Raw genomic sequence first — 12,369 nt, forward strand, 5'->3', positions numbered from 1 at the left:
TATCAAAGTGCACAATGCTGCACATCTGTTCGTTTTGCAATTAGAAGTCCTTCATTCGATTATATACATATATTTTAAACTATTGGATTACTATTGATAATAAAATAAGCAGATTTTTAATGTTGGAGCTTAGTAGGACAGAGCCAACCTTATGTACATGTTCTTTATTCAAGAATATTGAACATATCAAATATTATTGAGGGATCATCTATTTTATTTGTGAAATCTTAATCTGTGAGATCATTCATATCTTAAACCGTCAGTAACTGTGGTCCAGCAATATGTCCGTTTGATATGTAGCTAAGATTGAGTTTACTTTGTACTAGTACATGAGGAAATATTCTTTGTTACTTTTCCATCTCTGACTGGTTCCATAAGCAGTTCATGTCAGGAAAGGAGGGGAAAGCCCTGGTAGACGACTGCATCCATGGCAATTAGCATCCTGTATACAGACAATAATTTTCCCCATCCTTTAATTACGGTCGAACAACCTTGTCTCTGGGGTTTATACACAACTCATTTCTACCAGCAATTTAGGCACTTCCAGTCGTAACATTATGTTCTAATGCGGGGAAGTCGTGTGAGGTTCATATAGCACCAGGACGTCAGGGTTTAGACGGCAGAGAGCATACAACCCACTTCATTATCAGTGGGATGAGCTCATGTGGAATTGTGAAATTAATGTGAATTTTAGTATTGTAGATATATTTGTTCAGTAAATAATCTGGGTGATAAATTTGATATAAAAGGTCAATATTTTGGGGAAGGCGTGCTTATTCATGTCATGATGGAGAGTTAAATGAGGAGATTGGTACCATATTTAATATGTTATCCTTGTTCATTATTATTGTCCACTAGAAATATGAAATAATAAAAGCGATGAAAAGAATTCTCCTGATCGATTGAATTGATTAACCTTGTTGGTAAACACATTGAAGTTGATTAGCATTCAGTTTGTGTTTTTGTCATTCAAAGGTAACACAACAGTTATAGCTGCTCACTCGCTTTCCCAACACACACACCCAGCTGCACCACCACCACCAGCAACCCCCTGACAAGTCCACACATGGACACCAACTGTTCCTACTCCCTGTGTACCACCACCCTCCACTTGGTGTAGAACACTTCCAGACTCTCGGGGAAAGCAGTTTATTATGATAACAGGAAGAGTCCTAAATTACTGAGCAGTGCGGCTGCGAGTCAAACTGCTGGAGCGCTCAGAAGACTTCAGAGGAGACTCAAAATAGCATCACGCACTTGTAGTTGGTGGGCGTGCTCGCCTGCCTGCACATGTGAGCGAGTGCTCTTTCATTTAGCCACTTGCTCTTTTTCAAGTCACCACACTGGGGACGTCCCATATAACTGTACATGGCCCACATACTCCTGCAGCGGTGTCAGTGTCATTAACTGACAAGAGGAGAGAGTATTCAGATTTACTGTGAGCCATTACGCTGAGGTTGATACTTTTATGTCTGACATGGGAAAGGATGTTGGCGGGCTAGTTTCGCTTTCAGACACAGGAAGCCGCTCACTTTCCCTCCGTGGTACCAGTGGGCAAAGAAGAGCAGTGGATATCACAAAGGCACAGCTTTAAAATTCCTGTGTAGCTTTTAAAGCTATTGTTCAGAAAATATAGCACAGTCAGAGAATTAACGGGTAGTGTTTGAAAACTAGAACTTCTCTCATTTTATGCTTGTACTTCATTGTGTACTATACTCCATTTACAGAAACTAACCACTTTTTCTTTTGCTTTCAATTTCAATTTCAGATTATTTTAGATTTGTGAACACTTCAAACAAGCATTGAGGTGTCATTTCATTTTTGTAAAAGTCTATTTTGATGCTAAGGTAAAATGAATAGCCACCAATGTTTGAGAAGAAAACATCCAGAACCCTATATGTGGGTATCCATGTATGCACAACCTTTGTGTACTTTTGGTCTGGGGCTGTTTTAATGGTTAAGCCCACATCTCTTTTTGGTCCAGGTTCAGTAATAGTTGATGAAAGCATGTGAAGAAGAGTGGAGGCTGTTAGAGCAGCAGGGAGTATTGATTTCTGTGTTTTTTGCACGAGATGTCCAACATTGAGTGTGAGGTGTGACCTGATCTCCCAGAGTCCACACTGACCTGTGTTCCTGGTGGCCCGACCAGTCCCCCGGTGCCTGGTAGTCCTGTCTCCCCCTGTTTTGGAGAACCAACACACACTCAGAGCCAAATCCAACACTATCATAGCATTTATTTGTCTGACTAACTTGGGAGCCAAAGCACCAGAATTGGAATTCGGTTCTGTTCTTTACTTCATTTGAATTATTTACTGTATTATCTGCCTAAACGTGTTTAGGTTTTTCACTTTGACTGGTAAACAGAACTAGATCTTACCATTGATCCAGCCTCTCCCGGAGGTCCTGCCTCACCCGTCTCTCCAGGAAGACCCTATGTAAAACATAAGCATAAAATTGAAACACTTAATAATAGGACCCATAGTACCACTTTGAATGCTTTGTAAATTGGTGTTAAATTTATTCTGTTAGGTTATTAGAAGTCATTGCAAAAATACCTTTATGGTAAATTGTTTTCTAGTCTCATTGACCACTCAAAGTGCTAAACAAGTGACATTCATCCATTCACACCCAGATTCACACAGTGTTTCCTTATGCATTTTCAATTCAATTTGTGATTTAGTATGATTTAGTATTTAGTATTTGTGATTTAGTAGCTGACAAGACATAATATCGTCAAATTCCCACAATGCTCATCACTGAACTGACAGGGATAGCAACAAGTACCACACCTACAGTTGGAGTAAATTAAACCTGGACCTCTCACGCTTTGCAGATCGTAGAGTAAGGATCGAATACGTAGGATTTTCATGAATTTACAATTTGGGTTCCTACATGTATTGAATATAATCATTTATATGTTCAAATAATTATTTAAAACTTACATTATTTTTTTTAAAGAAACTGACTGTCCTTCACAATAAAGTCAAGTTGCAAGTGCGGGACCTATAAGTTCAGTTTTGTTCAGTGGGAAAATTTGCTGTTTTAACCAGATTTAGCAGCAGCTACCAGTATAGAGATATTTTAAGGTATAAATACAAAAAAACGTAAAAACAAAGTTAAATAAAAACGCAACAGATTTACTAGAAGCAGGTTTTAAGGGTTATTTTTAAAAGCGTCACTCAAACCAAATTCTTCAGGTACGGACAGGACTCTAACAATAAAGGATGGGTTTCCTTTAGAATCAGTAAGGAGGGTTCCTACCTGAGGAACACAGGCAGCAGTTAGGTTCATAGTCTACAAGTTGTAATCTCACCTTGGATCCAGGGAGGCCTGGTTCTCCGAGTAAGCCTGGCTGCCCTCTGTCTCCCTGAGAAACATCAGTAGCATAAGGTGACTGTCAGTACCGGCTGCAGATCAGAAAAGCCACAGTACAAATACAACTGCTGCTTTAAGGATTTACCTTGTCCCCTTTTAGACCAGTCTCCCCTCTCAGTCCTTCTGGGCCCCCTTCACCCTGCCAAGCCAAGTCAAGACAATCGGTAAGAACTCAAATCCAAAGTCAGAAGAGTGTTCACTGAATTGAACAAGCGGTGTTATCACTTTAAAAATCAATTATAAGGTTTAGAAAATATGATAATGGAAATTTGAAGCATCATTCCATAAATTACCAAATGGCTGATCTTAGATGTGTGTGTAATTTACAACATTACAATACTGAACAAATCACTCAATGAGAATGAATGAGCGCAGAGGATGGGACCATGTTGTTGATGCGTTCAGTTACACGCTCATCTATTGCACTTCTGTCCGTCCTGAGAGAGGGATCCTTCACATCTGGCTCTCTCTGAGGTTTCTACCTTTTTCCCCCTGTTTATAGTTTTTTTTTGGTAGTCTTTCCTTACTTTAGTTGAGGGTTAAGGACAGAGGAAGTCAAACCTTCTTAAAGATCTATGAGACAAATTGTGATTTGTGAAAATGGGCCATACAAATAAGACAATTTGGTTGATTGATTTAATGATTGAGAGGATTTACCGTGCTAAAGAAGACAGAATCATTCGATGAAAATAATCAATATTTGTGAGGGACACAACCAAGAAACCTTGTTCTAATGGCTCGAGGGGCCTTGAGGAACAAAATATAGGAAACATGGAGAGAAACTGAAAAGCACTGATATTTTGTGCAGGAGCCAGGTTGTGTAGTCTTAAAACTTTTCGAAATATTTTGAATCCAGAGCTAAAATTGCCAGACGCATGGTGTAAACTAAGACTTCACTGGGGTAACATGGAAACCCTGGGAGGTCCTAATTGTGCAGCAGAATTTTAAGTAGCATTTTGGTTTTCAGTGCATTTCAATGGTCATGACATGAAGACACAAAGATTGATGTTTGTTTGCTAATGAAGAATGGCAAAGCTCAATAACTGATCTTTTTCAAAGTTAAACCGGGAATCAAACATCAACAGTGAGACCGAAGGTAAAGGAGTCTTCAAGCGCTGGTCAACTGAAACTCACATTGGTGCTTCAACAAACTAATTAGGGAAATGTAAAGATAACATATGGAGCAGCTGAATCCAAGTAGATATTGTGAATAGCTGGTAGCTGTTGAAAGGTAGTGTGTAGGCATGTTACCTTCAACCCTGTTAATCCAGAAGGGCCGTGAGTCCCAGGATTCCCGTCCTTACCCTGGGGACAGAAACGACTTCCAACATGAGCATGTATCTCAAGGACTGGTGTCAACAGTATGAAGATGTGAAAAGGTACAGTAGAAGGAACTGATCAGCACTTACAGGCTTACCATCAGGTCCCGGTGGTCCTTCCCTTCCTTTCTCTCCTCTGAAACCCTGTGGAATTACAACAACACACGTACATTTCAATGGCCACGCTGGTGGCATGGATCTATGGTCTGACACTCTGTTCAGTACGCCTGCCTAGACTGACATATTTCAACAATTATTGGATGAATAGCCATAAAATCTGATATTTAGGCTTCCATAAAATCAGATGACTTTTGTGATAAACTGACTTTTCATTAAGCACCATGAGGCTGACATCTGTTGCACTGGGTGAGATGTCTTGACACGATTATGTGAATTGCCATGGCAGTTGGTACAGACATTTATGTTCCCCTCACAGTGAAATGCAGTAGCTTTGATGATCCTTTGACTCTACCTCTCAAGTATAAATTTTGTCCAATGTCGATTTGATTTATGGTCATATGCCTGCTAATGACATGCCTCCCAGCCATTATCAGATGTGTGTGTGCATTTAGCTGTACATCCTCAAAGAGAAAGGTTAAATAGACAATCCCTCATAGTGTATCCTACAAAGTTCAGATGAAGAGGCAGATTAATCAAATACTATAAGTAAGTCAGCTTATTCATTAAAAGGTACACAACAATTACTCTAGAACGTTTGCTAACATTTACCACCACAACTTACTACTTGGTTCTGCCTTTTAAGAAGCTTTCAAAAGGACATTTGGAGATACCAAACCCTCTGTGGATAAAAAAAATCTACTGCGATTAACTAGAGTTATTATTGTTGTTATTGTTATTGTTATGAGGATACACAAATGGTCACACTATTATTTGATTATTATTATTATTATTATTATTATTATATTATTATGAATTATATTAAATTGAATTATGCAGTCATTAAAGATCATTGGAAGAAGAAATTGGACAGAAGAAACGTATGTATTAGCAGTTTTCTAGTTCTCGAGTTCAAGTTGTGGTCTTTCCTCCGTTTGTAAATTACATATTCCAATGTGATAAATAGTCACATTGTACAGTGAATAACTACTATTATGTGTAATAACCTCCGACTTCTGTTGGAGCAGATGCATTACTGCAAAACAACATGGGGACAAAAAGGTGAAGACATGTTTTACGGAGGTTTTGGTTAGTCAAGTGCGTAGGTGTGTGCGTGTGTGTGCACGTGTGCATGCGTTACCATGCGGCCTGGTGGGCCGCGCTGCCCTGGGGGTCCGAGTGCACAGTTACTGCAGTCGTCCTCCTCCGCTGTGGCAGTGCGGTTCAGAGGACACTGAGGAAACACACACAAACCGTCAGTGCTTTCTTCATTAGGATTCATAAAACACATTTAAAAACACATTATTTTGATTTAAATGTTTTCTCACACTTAAAAAAGAAAGGTCACACTTCAGTAATTATCACTGCCAGTGAGTTCCACTCATATTACTGCTGTGGCTAAATGAGCAAAGTCGGATACAAAATGTGAGAGAAACAGGAAACTGCACTCACCCTTTCATCATCCTGTGCAGCATCAGAAAGACGGGACAAAATATTTTGTATTATCATTGTAGCCTCATACACACGCAGCAACACACTGAATTTTAAGTTCGACATGTGACCTGTGTAGATTCAGGTTGGTGACAGTGGAGGTCTTACCACAGAGTAGATCTCACAAGCAGTTTCTCTCTCACTCTGGTGAGGATCACAGTACAGACGCAGCTTCTGAATCTCCACCTGAATCAAACAAATTTGAAAAATCTCATCATATGGCAAACGTCAACAATATGTTCAAACAACATTTTGAGTTTTTCTACCCTTTTCTTTGCCATTGAGTGCTTTAAACCTGACATTCATCTAGTGGCGACTGTTACAACCCATTTAAATGTACTTTCACAAAGGATCGCCTGCCCTTGTTAATAAATAAATTCAGAGCACTTGGACCTTTCAGCTGCAGCTTTATTTAGAGCTATGATTTGTGTACTCACCGGCACAGTGATGTCTGTTCCTCTCCTCTTAGCCACCTGCGTCTCCCCGTTGATGTAAATGGGCTCCATCGGTTCCAACATGACTTCTTGGACCAGCTCATCGTCAAGGAAACCGGTGACCTGGCGTGGCCTCACCAGAAGTTTGAGCTGGTGCCATTTTCCATCATACAGGTTCTGAAAGGAGGAACAAATATCTCAAATGTAAAGATACATTGACAGAGGGTTTATTCATTTTCGGGACTGAAACAGCTTCCATTCATGAGCAAAGGTGAACGTAGCTATCAACTTGTCAAATCTTAAACACAGCCTCCAATTTCTGTTGGCACTCGTATGTATGCATGTGTTTCATCTCAACTAATTCTGTTGAAAATGTGTGTCATCTAAATGCTCCACAAATAGTTATGACCGCCGAGTTATTTCGACCAAGAGCTCCTTTTCCATCACCTTTTTTCTCCTAAAGCCAAACACCATACAGAGACAGAGAGAAGAGACAGAGCAGCTATTGTTTCCTCGGGGTGCTACGACACCAGCCATCATCTCTAAAACGACAAATCACAGGCTTACACCTCGTGCCACATCAAAACAAATCAAATGAAACACACAACCTGAACATAATTACAACCCTCTCCTCCCTGCAGTCTAGGTGTGTGTAAGGATGGAGGCTGCCTTTCGGGAAAAACAACTTGACGTGTGTCCAACAGGATGTATTATAAGCTTGTGCTGCCATGGAAACAGGGGCATGTTCTCCAAGTGCTACACACCCGCCAACTAGTTTCCACGAGGTAAATACAGCGGTTTAGCACAGGAAACGTTTTCTTTGAGCCTCCTCCTGGCTTCCATCACATTACATCTTCACCGGGCCGGCTGTAAATTGAACTCAACAGGCGATGATGCTTAAACTACTACTAGCTTGGCTCTCCGCAAGTCAGGTTCATTCACAGCGACCAACACGAAGGGAAACTCAAGATTGGAAGAGACAAACTCACCGCACAATACATCCTTTTAGTGGCACTGCAGGAAAATAACAAACGGCACCACGGAACACGACACTCTTTATATTAACCAATACGCCTACGCTGTAATTATTGGCCAGGCCTATATATCAGGATATAAGTATACATGCATATAAAACCATTTAAGTAGCTTTGATAATCAGCTTTCCAGACATTTAAGTTCACAGCAAAATACAGAAATTGCTGAGAAACCATGCATGTGCTATATATCAGAAATCATAATAAATACTAGTTGACTTTTTATCATTTGCACATATTTCAGCATTTTGTCAAACCATTTCATGGAAAACTGATACTTTAAAATAATAATGTGCATTACATGAAATGAAACTCACTTTTCACCGATACACTTTCTGTTTTTCTGAATTATTATAAGCGAACCTAGAAAAATCTGAGTTGTGCAACTAAAGATCTTTGGCTTGTAAATAGACAGGATGTCTTTTCTACTCTTGATGACCACTCAAAGCACTTTACAGTTCAGTTTTTTGCCATTCACCCATTCACAGTGCATCTATGTGCAGCACTTGTTGTATGAGAAGGGGCCATTCTTGGGGTCAGTATCTTGCCCGAGGACACTTCAGCATGCAGAGTGGGAAAGACTGGGATCGAACTGCTGACCTTCTGGTATGAGGACGACTGCTCTCCCCTATTGTGGCTCACCCTAGCCAAAATAATGTGGTTCAGGTTAATACTTTTGTGTAACATGCATGTACATGTTGTGTTGTTTTTAATTCTGGTTTTGTTGATTTACCCTTAAAGCACAAGGCTTATAGTCTTTGGAACTTTGTTCAGAGGCGAAGGTACAGTTTGTTGAGTGACTTAATACTGAGTAACCAACGGAGGGAGAGATCAGGTATTTGAGCAAATGTAATCAAAATTATGAAGAAATAGTAAAAAAAAAGCATTTTCTTTCCTTCATAGCACAAACAAAAGGGAAGTAGCGAGGTGAAAAATGATTGACATATTGATCTGGTATGGATATGAAACTCAGTCCTTATACTAACCTGAAATCCAGATTTAAAGATGAGACTTTGCTCCTCTTCGTTTAGCCTCGTGGCGGTGAAGGTGACAGTTTTGTCCTTTCCACTTAGTGTCACTGCCGCTTGCATCTCCTTGTCCTTTGACAGCACCCTCCAAAGGTCAAAGGTCAGCTTTGAAGCAGACCCCTGGAGACGCAGGGTGGCTACAAACACATAGGATGGAGGGAGGCCTTCTGGGAAAATCTCCCTGGTGTGAAAATGAAGCAAATTAATGAAATATGAACAATAATTGCACAAATAGCAAAAAATATGAAACGTAACAAATTGTTAAGGACTTGAGCACACTCTTGCTACCTGGTATTCTCGGTAATGTCTGTGGTTGCAGTCAGGGCGTATGCTATCTCAGAAACCAGGGAGCCGGGGATCTTCTTGGCCTTCATCGGAATGTTCAGGCCCAGCATCAGCTCAAAGCCTTTCTCATCACGAGAGGCCACTGGGATTCTTGTGGGACAGACAGACTCTGGAAAGAAAAAGGGTCATTTCTTGAGACAACAGAAGAAAAGATAAACTGCAGCTATAACAGCAGGGAGGAGACACATCTGTCTGCACTGCTGGCTGTTACAACAAAGTGAGGAGTGAGCAAGCGCAGGTTAGGGGCTGAAAAATAACTGAATGCATTGCTTGGCGTAATGTAATAACTGTAGTTTGTCTTACCCCTGTGTTTTGATGTAACATTATTTAATATTAGCAAATATCTGTTTTCCACTTGAGCTTGAGAATGATAAATGCAAAATTGAACATAACTTGGTGTTATGGTGTTATGTATGTTCATTGAGAAGTCACTATCATTACAATTTTACAATAACTACAGAGGATAATTCATATTAATGGCGTCTGTTGATTGTGACTTTGGCTGCAGCTGTAATAGGGACATAGCTGTAGCTTTTGTGTATTGCTGTGGTTATGGCTGTTGTTGTATTTGTAGTTGTGGCTGTTTTGATGAGTGAGGCTGTTTTCGATTTCACTCTGAATCTGATTTAATCTCGAACCCCAGCATAATGTTTTTTGAGATGGGTAACCTCTGACCAAACCTGACCCAAATCTCTAAACATAATCAAACCCAAGGCTCACTCAGGATCATGGCCGGAGTTGGAGATGAAACAAAACAAAAACACACCGACTCAAAATTCTGACCTTCACATAGCTTCTGCTCCATGGAGTCTCGGATACGGTCAATGTTGGTGTAGTCCTCTGCATACAGGACGTAGGTGGATGTCGGTTTATTGGCGATGGATACCAGCTCTGAGGTGGTGATCTCACTGCCGACCCCGACTGCAAATACTGTAATGCCCTGAGCTCGTGCCTCCATACTGGCATCTACCTGAAGAAACAACAAATGAGCCTCCAATGGTTGAGAAGTCTTTTCCCTTTAGGCCAAACATCACAAAAAGTCAATACATATTGCAGCATTTCAGCAAACAGCTTTTATACACAGCATTTACCACATCATCCTGAGATTTTCCATCAGTGACCACCACGGCAATGCGGTTCTTCACTTGGCTGGGTCGCTGAGATGCGGCGAAGACGTGGTCCACAGCAAACTTAATGGCCCTTCCAGTCTGCAAGACATTCAGAACACAGTGAATGAAAAAACGCCGTGATGCTGTGAGGGATCGCATGTGTGAACTTGTCTGTTCATCAGTTCTCAGCCACTGACCGCTACATCACAGAGTGCAAATTAAATTATATACACACATATAAAAAAGCTTTTTTAAATCCACTTGGGAGCAGATCACAACATGAGCAGAAGGTTATGGGTACAGTGTCATATTTTTCAAAGAGCATGTTACATAAAGCAAATTCAGCCTGTCTGTTTGTTTATTGAGTATTTCTATGCTTGTGGTGTTGCTGTGTGGTCGTGTTGCACCTGCTGCAAGCGAATGCTGGCACTCATGGACCTGCGCTTAAGTGTAGCCTGCCTCTCCATAACCAGCCTCAGAGCACTTATCGTTATTAGTTTACTTTTTGGATGGAGAGTTCTGGATGTAGTGAACATTTTTATAGGATATTTGACAGCATATTTTGAGAGTAAAATATGTTTTATTCTCCCACCACACTTCCGCATGCAGGTGCCCCAGGAAACCAGTTAAGAGAAAACCAAGTCAGCAACCCTCACGGCCCCCCCGCCCCCCATGAAAGCTGCCAGGTGGCACAATGTTTCTAGTTCACAGTCATTACAGTCCCAGTTGGGTGATTCTGTCATCAGGATACATGTAATGTGAATGCACGAGACATTTTTCAGTGTTAACACAGTTTATGATAAGAGCACACATAGTATTTTATATTGCACGTGTATATTATGACTGTTAGAGGTAATCAAGTAAGTAAGTCAAGTTTATTTCAAATAGTACCTGTCACAGAGGAAGTCACATGGTGCTTCACAATAGAACTTTTAAAAAAAAAAGGAAATGATAAATGCAGCAGACAAAGTTTTTGCTCACGTGTGAATAGATTTGTGTTTTGCTTCTTTTTGAAGGCATCCACAGAGACAGCCGATCTGAGGACATCCCATAGTGTCTGATCCATTGCTTCAAATGCACAATCTCCTTTTGTTTAGTGAGCACCGATCAGAAGTCTTAAGTTACCTGCTGGTGCTGGTGATAGCTAAGGTGCAAAGAGAAAACGTGCTGTCCCACCTGTGTGTTTCCTCCCAGGTAGGTGATGCCCTGCATGGCCTCGATGAGCTCTGCTCCGCCCTGGTGTGTCCCCAGAGAGATCTCCAATCGAGGTGTGTCACTGTACTGGATCACAGCCAGCTACAGATACAGCAGGACAAGGTGCAGAAGGTCAGCGGTTCAATCCTAATCTTCCCCATTCTGCATGCCTAAGTGTCCTTGGGCAAGATACCGAACCACTTGTCTCATTGTATTAGTATGTGTGATATTTAATGTTATATGATTGGGTGCTATATCAATTAAATTGAGTTAAATTTAACTGAATTGATAGAGAGAGTGCTGCAGATAGATGCACTGTATAAATGTGTGTGTGAAAGGCTGAATGGTAAAACTGTAATGTGCAGTTTTAAATGGTCGTCAAGACTAGAAAAGCTGTTATATAAATACAGACCACTTACCACACTGTAACAAATGTCATTGATTATACTGGAGAAAATATTTAGATGATAACTAAGAGATTAGCCATAAAGACCTTTAAAAATCATATACTGGAGTGGTCTAAGTACAATTGCAGCTAAAGGTGTTTGAAATGAAAATGACAATCTCAGTTGGCAGGTAAATGAAATGTGTACGGATAAAGTGTGTGCCCTGAAATGAATGTGTGAAGTATGAAGTACATACAGTATAATACAGTTTACAGTACCTGTGTGTACTGCGAACTGATGTCAAACTGGCTGGTGATGTTGATAAGCCACTGCTTGGCCATTTCAAAGTCAGGGACTCCGACACTCCATGAGCCATCAACAATATACACCAGGTCATTCACAGCTGTGCTGCAGCCTACACACAAACACACACACACACTCACACAATCAACAAAAACAATTGTATCAATGTAACTGTAAATATAAAAATTCTGTTGTGAATATTTCATCCACATTTCACTGAAAGTGCAGCCAAAA

The 12,369-nt window shown here is 40.5% G+C and overlaps 1 protein-coding gene across 1 annotated transcript in view; it reads right to left on the reverse strand.

Annotated features, from left to right (window-relative positions):
* Window positions 1-12,369, reverse strand: part of si:dkey-225n22.4 (collagen alpha-1(XXI) chain) — a 53,100-nt gene that overhangs the window by 40,590 nt on the left and 141 nt on the right. The window contains exons 2-17 of the mRNA XM_047344603.1: window positions 12,111-12,247; window positions 11,429-11,548; window positions 10,235-10,351; window positions 9,927-10,113; window positions 9,087-9,252; window positions 8,757-8,979; window positions 6,740-6,913; window positions 6,411-6,488; window positions 6,264-6,275; window positions 5,953-6,045; window positions 4,785-4,838; window positions 4,627-4,680; window positions 3,461-3,514; window positions 3,314-3,367; window positions 2,378-2,431; window positions 2,126-2,179 (exon numbers count right to left, since the gene is read on the reverse strand). Of these exons, the coding sequence (XP_047200559.1) occupies window positions 2,126-2,179; window positions 2,378-2,431; window positions 3,314-3,367; window positions 3,461-3,514; window positions 4,627-4,680; window positions 4,785-4,838; window positions 5,953-6,045; window positions 6,264-6,275; window positions 6,411-6,488; window positions 6,740-6,913; window positions 8,757-8,979; window positions 9,087-9,252; window positions 9,927-10,113; window positions 10,235-10,351; window positions 11,429-11,548; window positions 12,111-12,247 (1,631 nt within the window). The remainder of the gene's footprint in view (window positions 1-2,125; window positions 2,180-2,377; window positions 2,432-3,313; window positions 3,368-3,460; window positions 3,515-4,626; window positions 4,681-4,784; window positions 4,839-5,952; window positions 6,046-6,263; window positions 6,276-6,410; window positions 6,489-6,739; window positions 6,914-8,756; window positions 8,980-9,086; window positions 9,253-9,926; window positions 10,114-10,234; window positions 10,352-11,428; window positions 11,549-12,110; window positions 12,248-12,369) is intronic.

This window comes from Hippoglossus stenolepis, chromosome 19 (genome assembly GCF_022539355.2).
Source record: "Hippoglossus stenolepis isolate QCI-W04-F060 chromosome 19, HSTE1.2, whole genome shotgun sequence".
NCBI lineage: Eukaryota > Metazoa > Chordata > Actinopteri > Pleuronectiformes > Pleuronectidae > Hippoglossus > Hippoglossus stenolepis.